General features: G+C 54.8%; 2 protein-coding genes across 3 annotated transcripts; one reads left to right on the plus strand and one right to left on the minus strand.

Moving 5' to 3' along the window:
• Positions 1-6: 6 nt before the first annotated feature.
• On the minus strand, positions 7-17,061 carry TUBGCP2 (tubulin gamma complex associated protein 2). Of its 2 annotated transcripts, XR_004298663.1 has the most exons (18): positions 16,973-17,061; positions 14,261-14,420; positions 13,053-13,181; positions 12,103-12,279; positions 10,888-11,047; positions 8,549-8,756; positions 8,060-8,259; positions 7,507-7,696; positions 6,788-6,933; positions 5,151-5,331; positions 4,309-4,489; positions 3,362-3,534; positions 2,970-3,098; positions 2,498-2,618; positions 1,795-1,938; positions 1,164-1,292; positions 1,009-1,076; positions 313-476 (listed from the first exon to the last, which is right to left on the minus strand). XR_004298663.1 is itself a non-coding variant. In XM_032399159.1 (17 exons), the coding sequence occupies exons 2-17, from the start codon at positions 14,408-14,410 to the stop codon at positions 174-176; spliced, it is 2,721 nt and encodes a 906-aa protein (XP_032255050.1). In that variant the 5' UTR covers positions 14,411-14,420; positions 16,973-17,061; the 3' UTR covers positions 7-173. The 2 variants fall into 2 exon arrangements, 1 of the variants encoding a protein (XP_032255050.1); XM_032399159.1 differs by lacking the exon at positions 1,009-1,076 and having other exon boundaries at positions 7-476.
• On the plus strand, positions 16,988-22,355 carry ZNF511 (zinc finger protein 511). Its single transcript, XM_032399160.1, has 6 exons — positions 16,988-17,269; positions 17,957-18,030; positions 18,301-18,502; positions 18,684-18,808; positions 19,899-20,048; positions 20,873-22,355. The coding sequence occupies exons 1-6, from the start codon at positions 17,039-17,041 to the stop codon at positions 20,949-20,951; spliced, it is 861 nt and encodes a 286-aa protein (XP_032255051.1). The 5' UTR covers positions 16,988-17,038; the 3' UTR covers positions 20,952-22,355.
• Positions 22,356-27,352: the final 4,997 nt, after the last annotated feature.

Here is a 27,352-nt window from a genome sequence, read left to right on the forward strand (position 1 = left end):
CCCACAGACAGGGACCAGCGCCGGGGGCACAGACGGTCACTGGTGCACACACTCACGAGTGAACACAAACCACCGCACACGTGCATCTGTCACTTCAGGGAGTGAGCAGTGACCAGCAGCAGCACAGGAGGTGAGGGACGAACGCCCGCACACCCAAGCAGACCCCGCCTCAGTCACTCCCTCCCTGGGGCGGCCCAAAGCTGTGTGTGACGGCGGGGGGCGGGGGGCGCACGGGGGAAGCCCAGGACTCCCGGCCACACGGGGACAGGATGGTGCCCGTGGCAGCCGTGGCAGGAGGCCATCCGCACCCACCTGGAGATGACGCTGGCCATGCTATGCTCACAGTCGCTGGTGCTGTAGAGGCTCAGTCGGGCCAGAAGGTCAAGCAGATGTGCCGAGAAATTCTTATCAAACTTGTTGATGGTGGCCTCGAAGCTGGAGGTCAGCTGAGGGGCGTCCACGTGCTCAGCCAGGTACTAGAAGACACGGTTGCGCACCGTGAGTGCCTCTGGCCCCACCTCGGCACTGCTCCCTACCAGCTCGGCTTCCCTCCCCCCCCCCTTTTTTTTAAATAGAAGGGATTTGGGCAAGTTTTCATGTGATAAAAGTTAAGGCATCATAAAAGTTCCTGAGACTGCGGAACACAGAGACATGCTCTGTTTGGGCAGCTGGCGCCCTGCCCTGCTCCCACCACAAGGAAGCAGCAAGTCCATGCACCTCATGGATTCTTTACGTGGCTCAGATTTTCAAGGGAATGCAGCATTTTCTCCTGGCTCCCTCTCAGCAAAGGGAGTGGACACGGGAGTACGGGCCTGAGCTCCCTCCAGAGCTGGGCCTGGTGCGCAGGGCCCATGCCCCTCCCCGCATCCCCTCAAAGAAGGCGGAGACACCTCGCCCTTCTAGTTAAGGCTGGACTCTAGTGACAGCAGGGCCCACGGCCCCGTGCCTGCTCCGTGGCAGGCCCTCTGCGGACACCCCAACCCCTGCTCCGGGGAACTGTGGCCTCACCCTCGAGCACAGCGGGGCTGAGGTTTGGACAAGTTTGGAGAAGAGATCCTCTAGCTCATTTTTGGAACCTAATTAGGATAAACTTTTTTTAATCAAAGGGACAACAGAATGGAGAGCTGCAGCGGGCCTGCTGGATGAAGCCGGAGGCTGCACACCTTCCTAGCGAGCTCCTTGCGGGCACGCTCCTCCGCCCGCTCGGCCTCCGTGGGCGGCCCCAGCATCGTGCCATGCTCCAACATCAGCCGGCCCAGCTCACCGTCCAACTTCATGCTCTGCGTAAATCTCTTGGGGTCAGGAAGAAACGCTGTTGTTAGTTTCAAGGAACCCAAGTGGACTATGTGCCACCACACAGCTGAGGCGCCATCCGCAGATGTGGGGACAGCAGACGTGAACTCGGGGAGCTGCAGTTGTGCCCACATGGCCTCCAAGGGTGCCTGTCGGAGGGCTCGTCAACAGTCTTCTGAAGACGGCGTCTCCCCAGGGCGAGCCCCATACGGATCTGGCTCCCAGGCTCCTATCCCCCAGAGGTTGGCGACCACCTTGCATGCCCTGGAGTCCTGGTGAACCCTGTGTCACCCCCTCTGCCTCCCAATACTTACTTTCTGTATCAGCATCTTAGGCAGCTGCTTGTAACTGAATCAAATAACTTGAACTGGACAAAAAGAACGCCAGGCGCCCAGAAAAGGGCTGGGGACAGAGATGCTGCAGCTGCTGGTCCCGGCCCACGACGGCGGAAGGGGGCTGAGAGAGACAGCCCTGCACAGGGCGGGCAGAAGGCGGGCGCACCTGCATGCAGTTGGTGAACATGACGCACACGGACATGAGCCTGGAGAAGACTTTGAGCAGCTCAGGGTTGGTCAGCATGCAGTCCTTCAGACAGTTGTCCAGGAAGCTCGTGTGGTGACCCAGCACGTCGTCGATGTTGGACGCCTGCGTGGAGAGACGGCACCTGCCTTGGCTTTCGGCACGACTTTGCGAGGAAACCAGACCCTACGTGGGCCAGGCTGCTGCTCTGTGTACTTCTGTTTTGTTTCCTTTCCTTAAATGACCCTACGGCTTTTGAGAGAAAAGTTCTAAATACCCCCACAAAAAAATGCTAAACATGCCCCCAAAAGGCCACGGTTTTGGTTCTTCCACGGCTGCCGTCCCTTCATGCTTCTGGGACCTGCTGACAGGCCCCAGGGGTGCTGGGATGGGGGTGGGGGGCGCAGAGCCACCCCAGCCCCAAGGCTCTCCGCACCACCTCAGGGGAAACCCCCCCCCCCCCCCCCACATCCCAGTCTCACTTGTGCACACCTTTCCTGTGTTCACAAAGAAACCGCTTCCGTGTACGGAGGGCTTTGCGGTCTCCTCCTCACCAGCCCGGGGCAAGCACTGCACTAACCCCCCGACATCCGGCCCACTACGCTCCCTTCACAAGCACCTACTTGGTGCAACCCGGCTGGCGTAGAGCCTTTTAAGTGTTATGCCGTATTAAGTTCAAACTCACAGACTTCAGGTTCTTCTCAAGGATGTGCCACGTTGGCTCCATCACTTCGCACATCATGTAGTACTGAATGTTCTGGACAAAGTTGAGCATGCGCTGTCGCAGGGTGAAGGCACCAGCAAACCTGAGCGAGCACAGGAGGGTCCCCGCTGCCAGGGCGCCCTGCGCTGAGCGCCCCCACACAGGCACACACACCACCCGGCGTCACCGACCAGCGTGCGCGCCGGCGGGAGCGAACAAGCACCCCAAGCCTCACAGGGCTCACGCTGACAGACCCGACCACCCGCACGTCCGCACCGACGGCTGAGGGACAGAGCCGCGTCTACCGTGGGCGGCCACGGCCCCGCGCTGCAATGTGAAACTCGTCACGGGTCGAAAAGCTACAGAGCTGTGTGACAAGCTGCCTTTCTAAAGGGGTGAAGAGTGAAACGTTCCTGCCTTGAGGGGAGCATCTGAGCGTGCAGAACAGACGCACCACTTTGCTGAGTGTAACGAGTACTGCTTGGCGGCCTTGTTGCTGATCCAGACGTTGCAGAGCTGCCGCTCCACGTGCTTGCAGTAGAACATGTGTCTGAAGAGCATCTGGTAGCGGGTCAGGGCTTTCCTGCAAGAAGGAAAAGGTGACCGACACCTGGTGGGCGCTGCCGGCCTCAGGCACCGTGAGGCTCACGGCACACAGTGGCCAAGGCTCTGACATCGCTGATGCCGTTCTGCTCCCTGGCCCCCAGGCAGCCGGGCAACCCACCCCGCACAGAAGTGGACGTGGACAGCTGCTGCGAACGGTCTGCAGAGTGGATACAATCCTGCCTTCCGGACAAACCTGGAATTGTGTCCACGGCAGCTGGTGCCGGAAAGATCAATGCTCACCTATTGATAATCAGTGACAGGGGCCACTTAACAACATAGTCAAAAGAGAAGGCCTCCAGGCCACTCAGCGTGAGCTCAGTGGGGTCGGCATGGACCATCGCCTTCTCCTGCTTGGTCTCGATGGCCAGAACCCGCAGGAGCTGAGTGATGAGGTCATGAGGCATCAGATCGATCTTGAGAAAGACAAAGAAAAAAGCGTCACATCCTGACCGCTGCCCCAGTCCAGCTGCCCCACGAGCTGGAGAAGCAAGTCCGGGACTGAGGTAGCTTCCTCTGACGTAGACTCTGCATCTTGAAGGCCGGCTTACAAAACAAGTGTCTGCCAATAAAGCCTCAGCCACTTTCCACCAAAGCAAAAAGTGCAGAGAGATCATTTTTAAGATGCCCCATGGCGTAAACAAGAAACTACACAGCAAATGAGAAAAGCCTAAATCCCTTCAGATTTACAATTTTACCACAAGTGCCAGGACCCAGACGAAAGAGCGGCATACTTAGTGGAAAACAGTAGGCTGACCGTGAACAATGTTGGGGCTGGGGCGCCAACCCGTTGGTTCAGTTGAAAGTCCACGGGGACCTGCAGACCGCCCGTATCCCTAACTATGAATAGCCTACTGCTGACCGAGAGCCTGACACATGTGACGAGCACGTATTTTGTACGTCATAACATGTACCATGCTCTTATGATAAAGTAAGCTACAGAACAGGAACCGTTAATAAAAAAGAAAATACGTTTATGTCACTGTACTGTACTTATCGATAAAGATCTGCGTGTAAACGGACCTGCGCAGCTCACACCCGTGTTGCTCAAGGGTGAGCTGCGGCATCACCATCAGGAGTCGGGTTCTCCTGGGGTTTCATGGCCGTCTTGCTCAGGCAGCTGCCCCACCTGTCTGGACGCAGGTCGGTGGGTCTGAAGGGCACTCCCCCAGCCCCTGGCCCCGACCCACCTTGAGGTCATCCTTGAAAGGGTCCGTGTTGGCAGTGCTCATGCGCAAGGCCAGCTCCAGCAGAGCCTCCAGACGGGTGGGCGTGATGTCGTCGACGGGCTTCTTCAGCTCCTCCTCGGTGAGGTCCATGAAGTGCACAAAGAAGTCCCCCTGGTCCATCAGGAAGTAGCGCTTGATGGACCTACAGAGCGGGTGGGGGCATGGGGGTCACCAGTGCGGCTGTGGGACCCGCAGAGTGGCCTAGACTTGGGAAAACTGACGGACGGCTGACAAGGAAGAGCTGCGTGCAGACGAAGGGCTCCCACCACAACCAGCAGTTTGGATGATGAGGTGGGGCCAGGTGGGGCTTGGGCAGCGCAGCCCAGGGAGGACGAGCCAAGCTCCTCGCCCAGCAGCGCTCCCCTAAGCAGGCCCGACCCTGCTCAGCTTCTGAGACCAGACGAAATCAGGCGTGTTCAGGGTGGTATGGCCATAGACCAGAGAAGTACATTAGAAAGGGGAGAAACGGTCAGCTTCACAAATGAGCAGAAACGAACAGCTCTTAGGCACAGGTGAGGGACCGCTGTGTCCAGAAAGGGCTGGTGGCCCTGGACCGGGGGCAAGACTGGGCAAGCTGTGTCACCCCAAGGTGACACAGGCAGACATGGCCCCACTGGGCTCTGGGGAGCAGGACCAAGGTGGCAGGGTCACAACTGTGCAAGGTTCTCAGGCTGGAGACAACCTAGCAGCATGCTTGTGTTTCTGTCCACAAAACAGAGCCACTAAGAGTAAGTTTCTGGCCTTGGTCAGACGCCAGGAGGGTTCCACGAGCTGAGCTAGAAGACAGAAGGCAGACAGCTCACCTCAGGTGTGCCACGAGCTCCTTCTCTTCCATCAGGAAGGCCAGCAGGACCTTGCTGGCGTAGTTAAAAGCCTTCTCGATTTGCTCAACATATGCTCGCTCCTTCAAAGTGTAGATGATCTCCTTGGCCACTGGGCAGGTGACATCGTGACCACACTCTCTGACTACATTCAGATATTTTCCTGAAAAGACAAGGAGAAAACAGATTAAAAATTTCACTATACTGACACTAAACCACAGGCCCGAACCTCAGATACTGTGACCCCAACACTAGCTAGCGGACTGGAAACACGGGAGCCCTTTACGTGAGGCAGGGAAACACAACTGCTGCCCGTGAAGGACAGAAGCAGTAAGTGCTACAATAGGCTAGGCTCTCTTTCATCTGGATTTTTCTAACAAAGAGCACAGAAATAATTTCAAAAAAGCTTTCAGAGAATGAGGTTCCCAACCATCTTCCAACCCCGTCCTCGATCACCAAGTCCCTGGCTGGAAGCCTGTCCGGTTCCCAGCCCATGTGATGGTGAGTGGAACACCACTGGGCCACGGAGGCCCAGGTCCTCGACTGCTGTTCCTGTAGTGTGTATGAGACTGCCCCAGAAGGACTGGATCCTTGGACTTTGTTTTTGTTGCTGGCGTTGAGCTCCTAAAACCCTTGCAATTTTGTGGCTCATGAGCCCCTTCCGAGCACAGCTGAGTTTATGCCGGGAGGTGACTCTGGGCAGCCCCTGTCCAGCTCAGGCTGGGGGCTGCGTGCCGGGGAACCAACCCTGTGACCAGAGGGCGGGAGCTTTGGTCCCACCCCCCGATGCCGGGCTCGGAGAGAGGCTGGAGACTGGATAAATCAACCGCCAAACATTTCATCACTCGCGCCTGCATAACGGAACCTCCCTACAATTCCTAAGTGGAGCGGTGTGGAGTTTCCGGGTGGTGAACACGTCCACACGGGGATGGTGCACCGAGCGCCACGCACTTCGGAGCTCCTGTGCTCGGCACCTGCCCAGACCTCGCCCCGTGGACCTCTTCAGCTGGCTGTTCACTTGCATCCTTTCTAATAACCCGGTAATCTAGAAAGTAAAGCGTTTCCCTGAGTTCTGTGAGCCGTCCTAGCAAATCGTCAACCCCGAGGAGGGGGTCACGGGAACCCCCAATTCGTAGCCACGTCAGACAGCGGTGCGGACAGCAGTGTTGATGTGGGGGCTGCCCTGAGGGACTGAGCTCTGAGCCTGAGGAGCCCGCGCCCACCAACCCTGGGAGGTCCGTGCCGGGACTGGGCTAATTCACAGGACGCCCAGCGGGTGTGCACAGACAACAGGAGAGCTGGATGTTGGTGTGGAAAAGCCACATGTCTGGCGCCGGCTGGGAGCAGGAAAGCAACTTTCCGGTCAGTGGTAACAGAGTTCTAGAAACGAAGTAGTGAAGAAAAGCCACCTGGGAGACAACCTCCTGGGGTCAGGGAACAAAATGACAGCACCCAGAGCCGCAGGAGTCAGACGGGACAACGGCCAGGCACAAGAAGACCCTGTGGAGGCTCTGCAGCCCTTGCAGCGCACGGCGGGGCCCCTGCCCTGCAGGAGGGGCCCAGAGACAGAGCCACAGGACGGAGGGCGAGCGTGTGCCGGGCTGGGGCGCGAGGCTCACCTGTGCTGAGCACCTTGCCGACCATCTTCTGCAGGAAGGAGGGGATCTGCCGCTGCACGACGGTGTACCTCTGGTCCCAGTACTTGTCGTTGTAGTCCTCCTGGATCTTCTCCTTCCGCAGCTCGTGCTCCTCCACCATGAACTCGCTGGCAAGCACAGGACGGCAAGCCACGCTCAACAGGCCGACGGGCTCAGCATGTCCCGCGCCCACAGTCCCCAGCTGAGAACCCACTCCGGGGCTCCAAGGACATTCAGGGCCACGGGGCTACAGGTCGACCTCTCTAGTTCCACCCGTCAGGGGAACGTAGCCCTTCCCTCCCGTGTGAACACAGGCAACGAGCCGACCCCCACAGCAGGGGTGCAACCCCTTCACGCCTGTTTCAGATATCTCTTAGCGAGGCATGGTTTTAAAATCACGTTGTCAGGCCCCCCCCAGACTGTTACGCGAATCACCAGCAGGGAAACGCTACTTCTAGGCCTGGCTTTTCAAGTCCTTTAGCAAATACACCTCAACAGGACAGACTTGTCTGTGGGCCGCCCCGGCTCCTCGAACGTGCTGGACACCCACCCTCCCCAGCTGCGACGGAAGCCCGCGGCAGGAGGCCGGGAGCCGCACGGAGGTGATTCTGACCCCACCACTCGACACGCTGAAGCCTCCCTGGGCAGCGTGGCTGCACGTGGCGCCTTACCCAGGTTTCCCCAGGCTCCGCGAGCCCTACCTGTAGGGGTCATTGATTATCCCTCTATAGATCCACTTCTCCAGAATCTCGAAGTAGGGCACACTGGCGGCCTTGGTTAAGTACAAGCACAGCTCCTGCGCCTGGCTGTCGCCCGTGTAGTTGAAGCTCCGGTCGTGGAGAAGGCTCAGGGTGGACCCCCCGACACACTCGCCCTTATCCACCGAGGTGGCTGCCAGGAGCGGGGGGCGGCACTCAGTGCTGAGAAGTGCTGCCCGTGGCTCCCCCAGCTACGTCACGACACCCCAGGTGCTCCTTTTGTGGGGGACACTCAAACCATAAGCTCGTAATCACTAATGAAAGTTTATCAGTAAGAGCTTCCAGAGTTTTCCTCCCACAGATTAAAACACGAAGCAATACAGGCTTTGGCCTCACACCCTGGCGTCCACAGTGAAGAAACGAATGCCTCGCGCGCTGGTCTGGGAGTCTCACCTTCACACGCCACGACCCACCCCGCCATGGAATGTGCCTGCCCACTGCCCCAAGTCCCTCCCATGGCCCGGCCGACATGGCGGGTGGGAGGGTAGGCACGCACCAAGGGAGGCCAGGATGTCGACGGTGCGCATGGCCGGCTGGATGTAGAACCAGAGCTTCTGAAGTGACAGCAGGCCCTGCCTCTGCAGCTGCTCCAGCTGCGTGACCAGGATCAGGTACTCCTTCACTAGGGTTCTCATGGCGGCCGCCAAGGCATGGTTTACCTGTCCATATTCGAAGGAAGACTTTTCTTCAATGAACCTAAGAGGGAAAGGAGCACCCAGGACCCATGAGCAGGGGAGGCTACATTTTCAGATTAGATGTCAGATGCTCTGAGCCCCCTCCCCACTCAAGCTCTTCGAAACCAGGCCCCTGCACTTGTCCCCAGGCCCTTCAAAACCGTGCCAGGCATGAAACCGGGTCACAACAAGATGAGGACGCTCTTTAGAAAAGGAGTCAAATGATCTTTACAGACACAAAGCGGGAGCTGCAGGGGTCAAGAGCACCTGGGAAGGCCCATGTCCAGCCTCAGGTCCCATCTGGCATCTACCTGGTCACCGTGGAGTAACTGGAAGCCACAGGGAGGATCCTGTTCACCAGCTCCCTGATGGACAGGTCGAGGTTGGGGTCCACGAGGAAGGTGCGGCTCTGCCTCCCGGTGAGGGGCTGGGCGGTGATGTACCTGCCGTCCACACCCACCAGCACATAGAGCAGGTCCTCCACCACGGCCGACTCTTGGGAGGCCAGGGGCAGCGTGCCTGTGGGCCGCAGATACCAGCTGGGCCATGGCCTCACCTCCAGGGCCCCTCACTCCCACTGACCTTTCTCCTGCCCTAATCTACTCAGGCACCCTCTACTGATTTCTCTGTTATTCCCTCAAACATTCATGGGCACGAGAATCAGGCTGTTCACTGGGATCTGACTCATCCCAGGGAGCTTAAAGGCTGGGATTCCAAAAGCACCATGAGCACAGGACAGGTGGAGCCTGGGCAATGCACCACAGCCTTAAAGCACCAGGCAGATAAAACCCTCTGGACACAGATAAAAGCCTGACATTTAAAAGGAGAAAATCAGGAATATAAGAGGCACTTCTGACGTAAGCTGTTGTTACAGCACTTGTTACAACTTAACAAGTCTGGGCTGCTGTGGGATGAAAAGACTTTCTTTAAAGACTTGGAAGCGGTGACAACTTCCAGCACGTGTGCACAGTATGAGACGGTTTCCTTACAACCACCCAGTTAAGGACAGTCACAAGCCATCAGCCAGGGCCACCGGCCAAACGCCTCCCGGCCCAGGCAGCTCCCTGCCTCTCTCGGTTCACAACCCTCGGGGTCCTCCTCTGCTGGGACAGACGGCCACGCGTGGGGAGCACACGCAGCAGCAACAGAACGGTGTCCGTGCCCTGCCTCGCAGCCCAGCCCTGTACAGCAGGCCCAGTGGGAGCCCGTCAGCCCCGCGGCACTGCAGAACCGGGGCCTGGGGGCGCAGGGCGGCGCTGCAGCGCACGTGGCGCTTCACAGGAGCACTGCTGGTGCCGCCCACCGGCGCACCAGCCTGCTGACGGCGGGACACAGGCTCTGAGCACAGCAGCCGCCCGTCCGGCGAGGCACGGGTCACGTGGCCTTTAGAGCCACGCTCTGGACTTCAAGCTCCGCTTCCTCTCCACGGCTCCGACGGCCATCAGGACAGGCCTGCTCACAGCTCCGACTGGAGCGGCAAGGTTCGGCCTCCTGTTTCTCAAGTGCAGGGGTGCCTTCTAGGAATCGCCACCAACCCCCCCAACTCACTTGAAATCTGAGCATCACCCCAGTTAGAGCCCCAGTGGATGCCCTCAGTGGGGGGTAAGGGGTGCAGCACCGGGTCAGCTGGTCCTGCGGTGGGGACCCTGGCCTCGGGGGGCAGATGCCACCCTGCCCTCCAGCACCCTGCTCACACATGGAAAAGCACAGCGTCGCAGGCTGAGAGAGGAACAGCGGGGTGGCACAGCCAGCCTGGAGGCTGAGCGCTGAAGGGACAGGGGAACAAGCCAGGCTGAGGGGACACTGCACAGCGAGGTGTGGCCTGGAGGCCAATCCACCAGGGTCTCTGCGGCTCCCCAGAGTTTGAGGGGTCACTAGAGAAGCTACACGGGACACAGGCCTGAGGCTCAAAGCCGCTAGCTCTGGGATGACGGAGACAGCCACATGGCAGCAGGGCAGGATGCGAGGCTCCACGCCACGGGCTACCTGGGCCAAGGGAAAGAAAGCTAAACACCCATTCCTCAGCCGCACCGGCTGTACTTCAATGCCCATTCGCTACGTTCCACAGACGGCCCCATACCAGACAGAGCAGATCCATAACATTCCTTTAACACAGGAAGCTGTGCGGAGGTGCTGAGCCCCAAGCCAGTGAGAGCAGAAGGACTGTGTCTGGGCAAGAGGGACAGATGGTGGTGGGGGGCCTGGGACCAGGCTGGTGCAGCGGGAAGGAAGCAAACACAGGTGCCACTCCCAGCTCCAGGACCCGGTGACCTGTGACCAGTCACCGTGCGAAAAGTGGAGACACTAGAGGGAAGGTCAGGAGCCCCACTGCAGACACACACAACAGACAGATGGCCACGTGAGACCAAAATTCAGGGAGACATCCCGAGGGTAGAGATCTGGGATCGCAATGGGGACAATATGATTCCTTAAAACAAATGAGGTCACCCTGCAAAGGAAAAGTGGCAAGGAAGACCTGGGAGCAGGCCCCAAGGATCTGCTTGGAAGATGAGGTGGGGGGAGGAGGAGAGAGAAAGGAACATCCAGAGGCAGCGAGAGCACAAGAGCTTGGCACTACCGAGGATGAGAGCTCAGGAAGGCAGTGCACCACCCTGCACAAAGCACCGGCTGTTAGAGACACCCCACCTACCTATAGGCACAGCCGCGTCCGTGCTCACGCCTGAGCCAGTCAGGAAGTCCCCAACCAGCGTGGGTCTCTCGTATACCCACGGCGGAAAGACGGGGAGGCGCTGGCCGGAATTTTTTTTGTTCTGCTTATCTCGAAGCAACTTTCTTGTAAGTTCTAGAGACTGGTGAGGATATTTTCAAAAACAAAAAGAGACATACTTTTAGTGCCAATACTTAAAACTGACATCTACGGCACCAGAGAAGTCAATCACTCAACACGAGGGTTCAATAAAAACGTGAAGAAATGAGTGTCCCCATGCCCGTCACAGTGCAAGGCGCTGGTGGTAAGACAGGGACCCCGCCTCTCACTGGGGTCTCGGTCTGTGCAGAACCCACAGGTAAGCCAGGAGCACAGGCAGCAGGCTGCACCTTTCTTGGGAACACCTACACATAGACTCAATGGCTTTTTCCTGGTGGCACGAAGTCTAGACATGACCTGATGGGTGGAGACAAGGCCCCAGGGACAGCCAGCTAGAGAAGGGAGCCCCTAGCTGGGCCCCTCAGGGCCGGGGGGAGAAGCTACCTCCTGCACATGCCCAGAGCTGCGGTCCTCCTGCGGGGCCAGCCACCAGAAGCTGACCAGGGCAGTCCTAGGGGCCCGGCTTTCAGAAGTACCAGATCATGGGGATTAACATAACAATAAAAAATTAAAAAAAAAAAAAAAAAAAGAAGTACCAGGTCAAGGGTGGCCAGCGAGAGGGTAGGTGCAACTAATTCCTCATCTGTCACACAGGGTAGCAGTGTGAGGACACGGGAGGTGCTGATGTAAGACAACCAACCAGCGCTGGCTGTCATGCCCGTCAGAGCCACTGAGCTCAACAAGCACAGGCTCTGCTCAGACCCTCATGGGTGCTGCTCTGAGGGGCCTGAAGGCCACAGGGGCAACCCCATGAGAAGACAGACGTACATCAAGGGACTGGGGCAGGACATGAAATCAAGAGCAGGAGAAGCGGTAAGTATGAGAGATAGAAAATGGTCTATAAAGTATATTCTTACAAAAATAAACTGTCATAAACTAATTGAGGGAAAGGAAGAATCACAATTTACGGAGGCTGAGATCCATGCGAGTGCCCCCGACAGGCAAGCCCGACAGCCTGGTGGGTCAGAACCTTCCTGCACCGTTACCCACTCCTGCAGTCCAGGACTGTCACCCCTGAGGGTGGTGGGGGAGCCCTACCTGCTGCAGCGTGGAGCCCGTGGCCACACTGCCAAGCTGCTTCCTCAGCTCCTCAAGCTCCTGCATGGAGATTTTGGAGGCCGTGGCAGGGGCACTGAAGGTGGTGGAGCCGCCGCCTACAGCGCTGGCTGCAAGCTCGGCGCGTTCTTTCGCGTTCTGTTGTAAGTACTGCAGAGTCTGAAAACACACAAGACCACGATCACATGGGCCAGCTCTGCAGAGCACAGCCAGCCCCCGCTTCCTTCCTTGCCGACTCCACGTGGAGGAACAACAGGACCCCCACGAGTCCCTGAGCTGCAGTCCGGTCTCTCAGCGTTTGCTGCCACAAGGTGCCACGGCTCCAAATCAGGACAGGAGGAGAATCCAATGGCCGCTTGACAGCCAATCCCCAAACTCTGTTCCCAAGGGCACGGCCCTGTCTCTGCGCTCGGCCAGTCTCCCATACTGCAGCGGGACCACTGTGTCCGTGCCCGGCCGCATCCTTGACCCCTGAACAGGCCCTGGGCCTGCAGAGGGACAGGGACAGGGCCAGGCACCTCCCTGGACGCTCGCGGGCACAGCGGCTCCTCCAGCCTCGACACTGAGTGCTTTCCTTAGTGTCGCAAAGGACACATGCACAATTCACAACACGTGAGAACACAGCATGAGACAACGAAAAGTAAAGCCCCCCCCCCCCCCCCGGGAGGTGGCAACTGTAATACTTCTCAAGTTCACTGCAAGCATGAGCTACGTCCTCTCTGAAGCACCACAAACACATCCGTACGGTACCTCACGGTGCCACCAGCACAGGGCAGGGGAAGCAGCACAGAAACGTGCCGTCAGGGGCGCTCTCTCAACGGGGCAAACCTCGCAAGCGTCCACCAGCGCAAGCCCCCCCACGAGCTCCGTCAGAAGCCCGCCACTCGTTCGCCTTTCCCGACACTCCCAACACGAGCCTGCGCAGCCGTTACCTCTCTGTCCTCCGTAAGTTTTGATAACAGGTACACCAGCGGGTCAAGGTTCCTTGTGTTTTTAGATTTCAGTTCATCATATTTCTTTAGAAAGTCTTCTGGAGTACGAGAAAATTCTGCTATTTTAACCTCAAAAGCACAAATACGAGAGATTCAGTGACAATAACAACTTTTAAAAATCTTCCAGAAAATTAAACACAAAAACCAAAATAGTGAAATTAGGTAGGCTAAATGATCACATACCTCTGAAATAAGACTTAAACCCAACAAACAGTTTGTTAACCCTATGCACGGTCTCCCCTGTAGTTTCCCTCCTGTTATGCTTCCTCAGCCTGAGATCAGGAAATAACCACTTAGATTTTTCTAACAGTTTATGCATTTGCTTCATACATTCAATACTATTCCCTTTGGAATTAGGCACAGGCTCAGGGGTTATGTTTGCTCACTGATTTATGGTGTTCCCTTTGTTGTAAATTAAATTCACTTTTGTGTTCCCAAACACTGTCCGCTCAGTGAATTTTCCTAATTATTATGGTGCCATTATTAATCTATTTAAATAATTGAAACTTCATGATGTGTTTCTAAAAATAAATTTCAAAATTCTCTCTTACTGAAAAACTGTAATTTTGAATTATATACTATTTGAATAAAGATAGAAAAATCTGCTTTAAAGGGATTTCAATACAGTTAATACCAGGAGCTTCCTTTTCTTTTCAAGTTTTTAATTTTTTTTTTTAAGTAATTTTTACACCCAATGTGGGGCTCAAACTCATGACCCCGAGATCAAGAGTCGCATGCTCCAGGCAACTGAGTCAGCCAGCCATCACCAGGAGCTTCCTTTTCATCCAGAGGAATAGGAGTCTCCTTCCTCCTGGGACCCAGAACCTGCGTTCTGAGGTCAGGTTGACAGCCCAGCGCTCTCCCTGAACCTCCGATTACTCATCTGCACAACAGGGTGAGTTACAAGAGCTGCCATGAGGAATCATCAGAAGCACTGAGTCGAGCACAATACTTGGTCCAAGAAAAGCCTTTAACAAGCATTGTCTGCCATCAACACTGGTGATGCTGTGGCTGCTCAAGCAGGAAGCTGGTGAACTTTGTGCACAGCGCAGCACCAGGACGGGGCCCGCCTCGCCCAGGGCACAGCTTGCACCAGGACGGGGCCCGCCTCGCCCAGGGCACAGCGCAGCACCAGGGACGGAACCCACCTTGGCACTGTGTGCAGATACAGTGGTTGTGACATAGGGGGTCCTATTCTTCTGCAGCAGGTCGATATAGACCTCAGCCCCATCCCCTCCGTGGACACGCAGCAAGCTGAGCAGCTCATTGACGTCATGGTGAATCCGAAATTCACTCATAGTTTTGGCTCTGAAACAACATCACAATAGGTTTTCCTAAAGGTAAGAGGAAAGCCGTTTATAAAAACAAAAGTGTGCTAACAGCTGTAGTGAAGATGAGGCCCAAGTTAAATATCAAGCATCAAACAGAGAAGACTCAGCACACACTCCCGCATATGCTAATTAACTAATGAATATTAATTTGCAAATCCACACTGAGAAAGTGAGGCTCTAATCTCCTAGTATATAAACATTTAAAACTGGCCAGAGCCAGGGTATCTCCAAACATAAAAGCAGAACAGTTAAGCATGAACACACATACTTGTAAAATCAGGAGGTGCTCACAGTAACCAGTCATGGACATGAGGTGCAGCAGGGCATGGGTTGTGGAGTCCCAGCCAGTCTGAACCCTGACATGGCCAGGTCTGGGCTATAGGGCCCTAGGCAAGGAGCCTGTCCTCTCTAGGCTTCTTCTGACAAGGGGTGACTAGTAAATCGTACCCACAGAGCTGCTGTGAAAGCACCAAAGGGCCCATACTTGGTAAGTCCTATGGTGTTGTTACTAGAGAAGCAAGAATAAGTGTGCTTTTACTATGTAGGGCTGACCAAGTGCAAATGTTGTTACTGGAGAACTGGCTGATTTTACAAAAGGAAAACTGGATCTGAGTCACCAACAGCATCCTAAACCATCAGTTACCTTACCAATCACAGAGGACCCCGAAACGAGGCACGGTAAACTACAAGCAAGACAGCAAAGAGGACACGGAACTTTCCCACTGAGGCCTCTCTGAATCCAAGGGCAGTTGGTTTTATCCATGTGCTACAAGGTTTCCCAAGGAATGTGGGTTGTCCTATACTGGCAGGACTGAGGACCCTTTGTCATGCTAGATGGCAAGCACGTTGTTTCCCACCGAAAGGAAGCACCTGTCCACCAGATACAAGCAGGTGGAGAGAGCACTTCAGAAGAATGATCATCTGAGAGAACGTTTATTTTAAAACTATCTGCACGAAACCTTGTGTTTGTGGTAAAAATACAAGCACAGACATGCCCACGTCACAAATATTAATGTACAAGGAAGCCAGTTCTCTGTGGAGATCTGGAACGATTCCTGCAAGAACCTGCTCTCAGCTGCAGGCAGGACCTCTCCTGGGAGGACATCTGGAAATGTGTAAGGGACACTTCTGGTTGTCACAGTGACCAGAAGGGTGCTCTTGGTATTCGGTGGCAGGAGACCAGAGAACCTAAACACCAACGAAGCACCCCACCAAAAATGTCCACAGCAGCCCCACTGAAAACAACATTGAGGAGCATCTAATCACAAGAGCCCACTAGATCTTTCTGACGCTCCTGAGTTCTTCTGTTAGTGGCCGCAAACACAGACGTCTGTGACAGGGCAGAACTCTCCTCCTCCCCGACCGTGAGCTGCGCAGAGGGTGGAGGCAAGGGCGCCTACTGCACACCTCCCCAGGAATGAGAGGCAGAGAGGTGGCAGCGAGTGTTTGTTGAGGGCTCAAAGCTAATTGCACAAATGGGCTTGGAAAACATTAGACAGTTTGTGAAAAAAAGTCGACTCCTAATGCTTTTTCATAAGAGATGAAAAACAGAGTCTGTCCAGAGCTCTTCCTAGCTGCAAAAATGATTGACTGGGAACGCAGCCACACACCTTTACTTCCAGAATGAAATAAGTTAATTATACTTTTTAAATTACGTTTTTTAAAGTTATTTTTTAATTTGTTAAAGACACAGACCCCCTTTCCCTGACCATTGCGTGCATGCGTGTGCACGTCCTACTCCACGCTGAACTATCCGTGCGAGGAGTGGAGAGTCAGCCTTGGAGCCATCCCGCCCACCCCCTACGGCAAGTCCCCAGCATCTTGGCATCCCTTAAATCATCCATCACCATTTCAATTAGTTACTGTTTCACAGTCGTCTCCCCAGCTAGGCAGTAGGTTCCAAGGTAGCAGAGCCCGCCTCTACTTCTTCCGCGGGGGGCACCGGGCACAGCGTCCTGCACATCCCAGGCGCTGACGGGATGCAGGACACTAGAAAGGCAGGCGGAACAGGCAGGGCCTGACCGGCCAAGAGAGGGCCCCTGGACCAGGGGGACCAAGGTCACGGGAGGCCGCCGAAGGGCGTCCAGCAAGAAGCGCTACCGTGAAGCGCGAACTGTCCACAGACCACTCTGGCTCCGGTCTGGTGACCGGCCCGCAGACAGGAATGACCCAGGGGCCGCCCCAGCCCTTCCGGCGGAGGCAGACGCGCTGCGAGCAGTGAGGCTGAGAGGGGCAGTGCGAGCTTTTACAGGCAGGAGTCCGCATGTCACGGTCTGCGAAGGGAACTCCGAGGTCCCGTGTGGGGACCCGACCCTGGGCGGGACGACACAGGGGCCAGGGCGGCGCCGGAGCGCGGGCGTCGGAGGCTGACAGCGCGCGGTCCAGGGGCGAGCCACTGGCCGGCCTGCGCCCGCGGGCAGTCGACGCGGGGAAGCGCTGCGCACGCCGGACGAGCGCGCAGGGAAGGAGGACCGCGCCCGGCCTCGCCGCCCCCCAGGCTCAGGCGCCGCCGCCCCCCGCCGGACTCACCGCTGACACCCCGCGTCTGGACCCAACCCGCCGAAGCCCCTCGCGCAGCCCGCGCCGGTAGCGGAAATGGCGCGACGTCACTTCCGGCCCGGCCCGCTCGCAGACGGTGGCCGTCAGGCTGTGGTGCCGCTGGCGCGCAGGGTGATGCAGCTGCCAGCCGCGCTGCACTCCCGCCTGGTGGGGGCACCCGGGGCGGCCGAGCCGCTGCCCGTGGAGCGGGACCCCGCGGCTGGGGCCCCGCCCTTCCACTTCGCGGCGCGCCGGGTTCGCTTCCCGCGGGACCACGAGTTTTTCGAGGTGTGTGAGCCAAACGGCGAGAAGGCAGTTGTCGACGCGGATGCGGCCGACTCCGGGTGGGGGTGGGGCCGGGGCCGGCGGGAGGGGCGGACCTGTGGGGCGGGACCGTTGGGTGGGGGCGGAGCCTGCAGTAGGGGTGGCCGCTGGAGGGGCGGGGCCTGCGGGGCGGGACCGATGGGTGGGGGCGAGGCCTGCGGCGAGGGGGGCGGCCGGCTGGAGGGGCGGGCCTGCGGGGCGGGACCGACGGTGGGGGCGGAGCCTGCAGTCGGGGCGGCCGCTGGAGGAGCGGGGCCTGCGGGGCGGGACTGATGGTGGGGGCGGAGCCTGCGGCCGCTGGAGAAACAGACCTGCGGGGCGGGATCGATGGTGGGGGCGGAGCCTGCGATCGGGGCCGCCGCTGGAGGGGCGGGGCCTGCGGGGCGGGGGGACCGGCGGTGGGGGCGGAGCCTGCGGCCGCTGAAAAAGCGAGGCCTGCGGGGCGGGACCGATGGTGGAGGCGGAGCCTGCGGCCGCTGGAAGACCACACCGGCGGGGCGGGACCGATGGTGGGGGCGGAGCCTGCAGTCGGGGCGGCCGCTGGAGGGGCGGGGCCTGCGGGGCGGGACCGGTGGTAGGGGCGGAGCCTGCGGACGCTGGAGAAACGGGACTACCGCGCCCGGCCCCGCCCACCACGTGCGTGTCCCGCAGGACGGGGATGTGCAGCGACACCTCTACCTCCAGGACGTGCTCACGCAGGTGACAGGGGCGCCTGAGAGGCCCAGGTGAGTGGCTCTGGGCCCAGCGCCGCCCCCTCCCCAGGCCCCGCCCGCCCCTAGCGGGTGACCTGCTGCCTCGCTCTCTGCCCGACCACCGTCCCCGCCCCTCTTGTCTGGCCTGGCCGCCTCCTAGCTGGCCTGTGAGAATTTGATTTGGGATTGGGAAGGAAACGTCAATGCTTTATCAGGCTACTTGGAGGACAGGTGTGGACCGGCAGCCTGAGGCCCTCTGTTAGCAGCAGAATGGCCTTCCCACGAGGTGGTTTCCTTCCCCAGGGTGCCCGAGTTCACCTGTCAGGTAGCAGGGTGCTGCCAGGTGTTCGACTCCCTGGAGGACTATGAGCACCACTACCACACTCTGCACAGAAACGTCTGCTCCTTCTGCAGACGGGCCTTCCCCTCCGTCCACCTGCTGGACGTCCACATACTGGAGTGGCATGACTCGCTGTTCCAGATCCTGTCCGAGAGGCAGGACATGGTGAGTGATGCGTCCCGTCCACTGGGCCCAAGTGCAGTCATCTGGGGCTGGGGGGAGGGGGCGGGGGGCTTGTTCCTGAGCTGTCTGCCTGGTGGGTACCAGCGCCTGGGGGTCAGGGGCCAGGTGAGGGGGCACCATGGAGGTGGGGGTCAGGACAGAGGTGACACCATTTACGTTTCAGTATCAGTGCCTGGTGGAAGGCTGTACAGAGAAGTTCAAGACCAGCAAAGACAGGAAGGATCACCTGGTGAAACGTCACCTCTACCCAGCCGACTTCCGATTTGATAAACCGAAGAAAAGCAGAGGGTACGTGAGGCGGGACACAAAGCAAAAGCTGCCGGCCATTGAATTTAGAAGAGCATTTTGGGTGTAGAGATTCTAAGGATGGCACTGTAGTGAAGCATCTGCGTTACTTATGTCACGTTTAGCTGCAGATACGGAATCACTGCCCGATCAGGAGTTGTTCGTCAGGAGGGCTTGAACCAGTAGGGGATGGTTTTGCTGCTCTGTTGGGAATGAGTGGGGTCTCAGAGCGGTGTCTGCCCCGGGGCGTCTAGGAGCATCACCCCTTTCTCTGCACTCACGCTAGAGCTGTACCTGCACCTCGTCCCCCCTCCCAGGTGCCAGCCCCACGCGGTGCTGACAGCCCCTGGGAATTTGTCCCAGGCTGTGAGGCCCTCCCCTCACACTGACCCTGTGATTTTTTTTGTCTGGTTGGTGACTTGACAATAAAGCTCTTTGCCACTGTCACTGTTAAGAGTGCACCTGGGAAATGCTTCAGGGGTAATTCTTGAATTTGTGTTGTATTTCTTTGCCTCTTTCAAGTGATTCTTTGAGTGGTCCTTCAGAACCTCTGAGAATTGTGTTGATTGAAGTTTTTTCAGACCAGTTTCTCTCAGCGGGACTTTGCTCTTTAAAGTAATGTAATTCTGAAAGCACACTGCAGCATGGGACAGTGGGAGGCTTTGGATGTGAGGTAGCTCTCTCCTTCTGGAGGGATCATTTCAAGGAGAAAAGCCCTGCAGTGCTGGGTCCAGTAGGGGTTAGGGAGGAGACTCTCAGTACTCTGTAGTTAACGTTAGTACATTTCTCACGTATGGTCATGAAAAGACTTTCAGCTCCCTTGGTAGGCATTTACCATGTGGCACTCCAGAGATACTATTTTCAAAACATAAAGTGTAATTGTCACTAAGCTTATAAACATGGCACCTGTTATATAAACATTCACTTAGGATTTTGTCGTCATCCTTGTCTTTGTCTCGGTAGTCTAAGAATTACACTATGCCAGGATAGCTATAAAATATTTTTGCAAGAAACAGTAGTGTTTTTGTGGCGAGTTGGTCCGTGAGGGAAGACAGGGTCACAGGGGCCACCGCTCACCCCTCTGTCTCCACAGCCCAGCCACACCGGTGGCCACTGTACGAGTGTCGGCAGAAGCTCTGGGGGATGATGGGGAGCAGTCGGGAGGGGACGCCATGGAAGTCTGCTCTGAACACGCGGCCCCCCTCCCAGAACCCGTGGGCGAGCGGCGGACATACAGCCACAGGTTAGTACCTGCCGTCTGTCCGCAGCAAGTTCTGAATGTGTGTTTTATGAGGATGACGCTGGGCTTGACCCTGGGCAGTATTCTCACGGAGAGAAGCAGATGCTGGGTCGGAGTGTTGGCTTCCACAGCGGTTGAGAGCCTGACTATTTCTGTTTCTCTTGAATGTCTCAGTTTCTTGTGCGTGCCCTGCTTTGGGGCCCTGGAAGGCAAGGCACCCCCTCCTCTTTGCATCGTGGCCTGAACTGGGATAGAATGACCACTGGCTGTAGTTGCTGAAGTTATGATTTACAAATCTTTCTCATACTAATTATTCTCTTATTGGGTTAAACTTGATTTTAAGTCTAATTTTGAGGAAAATGTTGGACAGAAGAAAAGAGATTGCCAACAAATGCAAACAGACAGGAAGATGGGCTTGTATCCCTCCCGCTGCCCTCGCGCTGCCGCCCAGACTTTGGCCTGCAAGTGGGTCCTGGATGCCCGTGGCTTCTTCCAGATGCTGGGTCACAGGAAGCCTGGGCCTGGAATCTTGGCATCAGCGGCCCTCCTGGCCGAGTGTCCCAGGCAAGCGCGTTGCCGGCTGGGAGAGTCTCCCTCAGGAAGCAGGTCCGAGGCAGCTGGCCAGCCACAGGAAGGGAGCTGCCCTGGGGCCTGGGGTACAGGGCATCCAGGGAAAGGAGCGCCCATGGGCTGAATGTCCCACAAAGTGAAAGAGAAGGAGCCCCCCCAGAACAAGAAGAGCATACTCATGACGCTGCTTTTACGAGTTGGGTTTTTTATTGGCAAAAACCATAATGGTTTAGTATAAAGACTTTTTTCCTTTTCAGAATACCCTCTACCATCTGTTTCGGTCAGGGTGCATCACGAGGATTTAAAAGCACCAAGAAAAGAAAGGAACACCAGTGACAATGTGGACAGAGAGCCATGGGCCTCCGAGCAGACCCCAAGGGGGGCGGTTGCCTTTCGCAGGACACAGGGTCAGTAGTGCGATTTCTCTCGCCTTCTGGTGTGGCTGCCCTAGGACCCAGGCCTTTGCCACCCTTGATCCTCGATGCCAGTCCCTCGGTGGACCACTATGTGACCGCAGAAGCAGTGACAGACCCACCAGTTCCAGAAGTGGCCCCGACACATGCTCGGGAATGAAACGGGGGCCGTCCTGAGGATGTGCTTTGTAAACACGTAAATACTTGCTTTTAACAGTCTCCAGTGAGTCTCCAGTTGTCACTGTGTGTTGTTGAACTGGGTACAGAAGTGAGCAGCAGCTACCCACAGCTAATCTGTTCTCAGTGCTGGGTTATCAGGAAGATTTACGAAGCCTCAGATCCCCAGGGGGTGAAGGGCAGGGTGCAGCACTGAGTCGCTGATGTTCATGGTTTGACGAGAGGCTCCTGGGTCACCCCTTCACCACACCAGCGATCAGACCTGATGGGGTTTGGTGAGAACCAGGGAAGGCTCATGCGTGCCTCGGGGGGCAGTGCGGCCAGGGTGGCTTCTCCAAGGAAAGACCGTGATGGGGCAGTGAGGGAGTGTCGCAGCGAGGGAGGGGGCTGTGGCCAGAGCTCCAGGGCCTGGCCGGCACATGCTCGGCAGGAGCAGAGTGGCCTTGTTGTACGTCGTGTGGATGAGCGTAATGCAGCTCCCGGGGAAGCAGTGCTGGGAGCAGCACCTGAACGGAAACAGCGGGGTCGGCTCGGTGTTGATGCGGTCGGGGCTCTCAGGGCGACACCTGGCAGAGTGGGGACCCGACAGCAGGGTCTCTCTCTGGAGGCCCCGTCTCCATTGGGCATGCGCCTGGGGTGCTCCTGTGCTGACTGCTGGCTTGAGGGCTCCCGCTCAGCCCGCAGCAGGAGGATGGCCTGCCCCTCCCACCTCACCTCCAGCCTGTCCTTTCCAGGCTCTGGGCTCGGCTGGAGGCAGCTGGTGGTCATCTGTGGCTCCTGGCACGGAGGCTGGTGCCCCAGCTCCTGGCATGGAGCCACACCTGTGGCTCTCCGGAATCTGGAGCAAAGGGACTGTTGGGGGGGTCATGTCACAGCAGTAGTTTCACACAGGAAAAGCTCTAAAGGTGGGTTACCAAGTGCTTACGGAAAAAAAACAAAACCTAAAGTGCAGGTCCTAGGACATCAACAGGAGACCTAGCGTGCACTTCGTGGAGGCTGGCGGGGCAGGGACCAGCCTTGGCTGGGGGCAGTGTGTCAGGGCTGACCCAGAGTCCCTTCTTTGGCTCTTAAAAGCACAACATAGAGACAATGCTAACTTGCGGAACTCCCATTCTGTCTCTGTCCACCTCCCCTCAGAGACCTTTCCTCCTCCAGCTCCTGCCCGGCCCCCCTGCCCAGCCCCCCCGCATGGCCGCCTGCACTGCCCCCGCCATCGGCAGGAGCACACTGGCCTTTCTCACTGCAGCACGTTGTGCTAACCGTCCTTGTCCACAGTGTCAGCCCCAGTAAGACTGTCGTGTAGTCTTTGGGGCCTGTCCGTCCTGGGTTCCAATCCTCACTTCGGCTCTACCCAGAAAGCTGCTCGTTTAGTCTGTCCTGGTTTTTCTTCTGAGAAATGGAGGATGTCAAACTTCAGGGAGAGTGTTTCTGCTGCCAAACCTGGGTGTGGTTTCCAGGTCCAATGTCAAGGGGAAACTCAACTGGACACGTTGATGACAAGGAAGAGCTTGATTGCAGGGTGCATGGGAGTAGGACTTAAGGATAGACTGTCAGTGTTTGAGGATGCTGAGTTTGCATTAGTCTATTTGTGGTGGGAAATGGGATTATCATACTTAGGTTTAAATATTCAACATGTTGTTATTTGGGAGACCAGAGCCCATTGGGGTGACCGCATTTGTTCCTAATTGGTGTGTGAAGTGCTTAGGCTCACAGGGAGCAGGGCAGAGCACCAGTCTTGGCTCTTGTCCTGGGGGCACCGTGTCCTCAGGCTTTGCCGAGTTCCTCAAAATCATATTTAGAACCTCATGAGTCTGCTCAATGCCCCTTAGCTCACCTTTTTTTTCTTTTCTCTTTTTGTACCTTATTTTGGATGGAGTGGGTTTCTTTTCTCATTCTGATATTTGGGAAGTTAGGCACTCTCTCATGTTATCTCAGAAATTTTAATATGTGAATACTTGTTCGGATCTAAGATTAATCGGTATTCTTTCCCTCCCCCCAAACAGTACATGGACTGTGGACGTTCGATCCCACCATCTGGGGCCGTGTGTGTGATGAGAGGTGGACACTGGCTCTGGGTCCTGTCTGTGTCCCCACACACCCTGCAGCCCCACAGTTAGCACTGATTCTGCCGGAAACATTGTCCTCCTGCCTAACGAATCTCTGGAGAATTTCCTTTAGTGAGGGTCAGGAGGAACGAGCGTTCTCAGTTCTCTTTGCCTGGAAAAGTTGTTCTGTTCTTGTGCTTGAAGGAGAGTTTGGTCAGGAATACAGCCCTTGCCGGCAGTTTTCTCCCTAAGTGGGGCGAGGGTCTCATTCATCTCATGGCTGCTGCTGAGGGTTCAGCGGTCAGTCTTGTCACCGTTCCTCAGAAGGGCTCTGTCTGGCCTCCGTCTTTACTGTTCTGCGGTTCCTCTCGACGCTTAAGGGAATGCGTCTGTGTACCTGCGGCTCTTCACTCCGTTGTGCGAGCCGGGGGTCTTATCTCCTCACACACTGCCTCTCCCCGATTCTCCGTTCCTTCTTCTCAAACTCCAGCCACGCGTGTCTCAGACCGTCTCCCTCAGTGAGCTGTGTTTCTCACCAGCCCTTCCGTATTTTCCATTCCTTTGTAGGGGTCTTTGCTTCATTCTGGACGATTTCTTCAGTTCTACTTTCTAGTTCACTAATTTTCTTATCAGTTATATCAAATGTGCTGTTGAACTCATTCAGATTTTAATTTCAGTAGTTACGATTTTCAATTCTGTTAGTTTTGTGTTGTTTTTCTAATTTCTTGTATTTTTATAGCTTTCATCCATCACATTTTCAATTCATTCTTTTATTTCTTTGAACATATTAAACTAATTTTACATTATTGAGTGATAATATCAATATTTGAAGATTCTGTGGGTCTAATTCTTCTGTCCATTTCTTCTGCTCACTCACTCATGGTGCCTTGTTTCCTGGTGAATTTTGTGATTTTTGACTGTGAGTTTATATTTTTTGGAACTTTTCTTCGGGAATTTCTCTGACATGTCTGAATTCTTCCAGCAAAACTTAGTATCTGCTTTTGCCTTGTGACCAGGGGTCCTCTGAATCTTGGGTCATTTTAAGATGAATTGTTAGGTAGGGGTTTTCAGTCCAGTCCACTTTTCCTACAAATGTCCTTCCTGTGTCGCCGTTGCATGACCCTTAGCCAAAGCAGAACATCACATTGAGAGAAACAGACCCCCTCATTTCACTCACAGCAAGAGAGTTAGAAATAAAAATACCCTGAGGCCTTTTTTTACACATTCAATTGTCAGAAACCCAGAAGTTTGGTTGCACTCTGTTGTCAGGGCTGTGTGGAAACAGGCATCCCACACATTGACAGGGTGATGCTGAGTGCTGAACCCCCAAGAGAATTTGGCAATATCTAACACAATTGCATTTGCATTTACCCTTTGACCCAGCAGATATGCTTCTAAGGATAGATCCTAAACACACATTGGCAAGAATTCAAAAGATCTACTTAAAAGACATTTTATTCAGTACAATTTTTAATGACTAAAGACTGAAAACAGCTCAAATGTCCCAAATAGTGTTGAGAACTGAATTTTTTTGGCATGGTAAAAAGAAGATACAGATTTAAGATCAATGAAGTTAATAGAAACATTGTAGTCCTAAATTTGAATTAGAAGCATTGCTATGTGCTCACTACATATATTTCGCATATTCCAATAGGGGTATATTGTTAAATCAGTATTTTTACTGAAAAGCCTGGATTCATTTTTAGAAGTCAAGGAAGTTCCTAAGGGATGCCAAGGTTGGACTCAGGAGCCAACTTAACTAGGGTCCCACTGGCCAGAGATATGATAGCTTGAGCATCACTGAGAATCACAAATGCAGCTGAATGAAACAGATCAAATACATTTAACCCTTTGAGCTCATTGTGATTCTTTTTTTTTAAGATTTATTTATTTTTAGAGAGAGAAGGAGTGGGGGGTGGGGCAGAAGCAGAGGGAGAGAGAGTCTTAAGCAGACTCCGTGCTGAGTGCAGAACCCAACGTGGGGCTCAACCCTATAACCCTGAGATCACAACCTGAGCGGAAACCAAGAGTTGGACACTTAGCCAACTGCGCCCCAAGGGCATTCTCAAAGCAGTGAAAGAGTGGATAAGAGCAGTGGGGGAAGAGTCAGGATCCAGGCTGAATCAGAGGCCAGTTCACAGGAGAGAACCCCGAAATAAGGAAACTGGGAGGAGCCTCCTGAAGTCAAACAAATATCAAACACTGACCTCTGAAACCAAGGAAGCCAGAACTTGATTGGCTTAGTTTGTGGAGGAATTTACAAGCCCAGGGCATTGTTGACAAGAGTAAAGCAATCAGCCGGCAACCAGGTGTCAGGGAAGGGGGGGGTCTCCTGGGAAAGCACTGTTATCCCAGGGGGACTGTGGGCTACCCAAAGCCGCACGGTCCTTCCACACACATCAGAGGCTCAGCACGTTGGGGGTGGGGAGGTGGAAAGGAATAGTCTTCACTAAAATAATTGAGCCAGACACTAAACAAATAAGCAAATAAATAATAGTAGGCCCCAGAGGAGGGGGATTAGTACCCGGAGTTGCTATGTTATATTAACTGTAATGTGCAATTTCCAACAAAAAATTATGAGGCATGCAAAGAAAGGAATGTACAACCCATATATCTGAAAAAGGAAGCAACAGAAACTGCCTGTGGGCAGTACAGGGTGTCATTTATCAGAAAGCACTTCAAAGTAGCCATCGTAAACATTTCACAGAACTAAAGGAAACTATGGTTAAAGAATTAAGGAAGGGATGAGGACAATGTCTTACGAAATAGAGATTATCAACAATGAGATAGAAATTATTTTTAAAAAGAACCAAGTGGAAATTCTGGAGTTGAAAAGTACAATAACTGAAATTTTTTAAAAAGCCCACTGGAGGGGCTCTGCAGTAGAGCTGAATTAGCAGGAGAAAGAATAAATGAACATGAAGATAGATTGAGATTGTGTATGCTGGAGAACAGAAAGGAAAAATAATGAAGAAACATGAAAAGAGCCTCAGGGAGACATGGGGCACCGCTAAGAACACCAGCATACACATGATGAGAACACTAGAAGAAGAGAGAAAGGGGCAAAAACTGAAGAAATCCTGGCTAAGGACTTCCCAAACTTACTGAAAAACAAGTTACCGGGGTGCCTGGGTGGCTTAGTCGTTAAGCGTCTGCCTTCGGCTCAGGTCATGGTCCCAGGGTCCTGGGATCAAGTCCCGCATCAGGCTTCCTGCTCAGCAGGGGGAGTCTGCTTCTCTCTCTCCCACTCCCCCTGCTTGTGTTCCCTCTCTCACTGTCTCTGTCAAATAAATAAAATCTTAAAAAAAAAAAAACAAGAACAAGTTACCTAACATCTAGGACTCTCAGTGAATTCCAAGTAGGATAAACGCAGAGAGAGTCTGGATACATTATAATAAAAATGCTGAAAGTCAAAGACAAGGAAAAATCTTGAAAGCAACAAGACCAGAGCGCCTGAGGGTTAAGTGTCCGACTCTTGATCTCAGCTCAGGTCTTGATCTCAGGGTCGTGAGTTCAAGCACCACGTTGGGCTCTACCCTGGGCGTGGAGCTTACTTTAAAAATAAAAATAAAAATAAAAAAGCAAGACCAAATGACTCATTACTTACAAGGGAACCTCAATAAAATTAAGAGGTGGGTTCCCGTCAGAAGTAATGGAGGCCGGAAAGTAGTAGGATGGTATATTCCAAGTGCTGTCGAGAATCCTACATCCAGCTTTCAGAATGAAAATGGGGACATTATTACATACCTAACAGAGATAGAAAGGGCTAGAAAGTAATGTTATGAACAGTTCTATGCCAACAAATTCAGGTAACTCAGACGAAACAGGTATGTTCCTAGAGAGACACAGATGCTAAGACTGACTAAGAAGGAACAGACCAGCCGAACAGGCCTGTAACAGGTACAAAGATGAGTAACCAACAACAATCCACCCATAAAGATAAGTAGGAAAGTTTAGGACCAGATAGTTTCACCAGTTCTACCAATTATTTAAAGAAGAATTAATACCAGTTTCTAAAAAACTCTTCTAAAAGGTAGCAAAGGAGGGAACACTTTGCAACTCCCTTTAATGAGTCTAGCATTGCTTTGTCATCAGAACCAGA

Source organism: Phoca vitulina, unplaced genomic scaffold (genome assembly GCF_004348235.1).
Source record: "Phoca vitulina isolate PV1807 unplaced genomic scaffold, GSC_HSeal_1.0 scaffold132, whole genome shotgun sequence".
In the NCBI taxonomy this organism is placed as follows: domain Eukaryota; kingdom Metazoa; phylum Chordata; class Mammalia; order Carnivora; family Phocidae; genus Phoca; species Phoca vitulina.

Bases quoted from the DNA above. Each gene is read 5' to 3' on its own strand.
- TUBGCP2 (XM_032399159.1), bottom strand. From the start codon at position 14,410: ATGAGTGAATTTCGGATTCACCATGACGTCAATGAGCTGCTCAGCTTG. The intron at 8,757-10,887 runs GTAGGTGGGGTG...TGCGGCCCACAG, and splicing joins GGACGCGGCTGTGCCTATAG to GCACGCTGCCCCTGGCCTCC. The intron at 6,934-7,506 runs GTAGGGCTCGCG...TGTGCTTGCCAG, and splicing joins ATAATCAATGACCCCTACAG to CGAGTTCATGGTGGAGGAGC.
- ZNF511 (XM_032399160.1), top strand. From the start codon at position 17,039: ATGGCGCGACGTCACTTCCGGCCCGGCCCGCTCGCAGACGGTGGCCGT. The intron at 17,270-17,956 runs GTGTGTGAGCCA...CGTGTCCCGCAG, and splicing joins GGGACCACGAGTTTTTCGAG to GACGGGGATGTGCAGCGACA. The intron at 18,809-19,898 runs GTACGTGAGGCG...CTGTCTCCACAG, and splicing joins AAACCGAAGAAAAGCAGAGG to CCCAGCCACACCGGTGGCCA.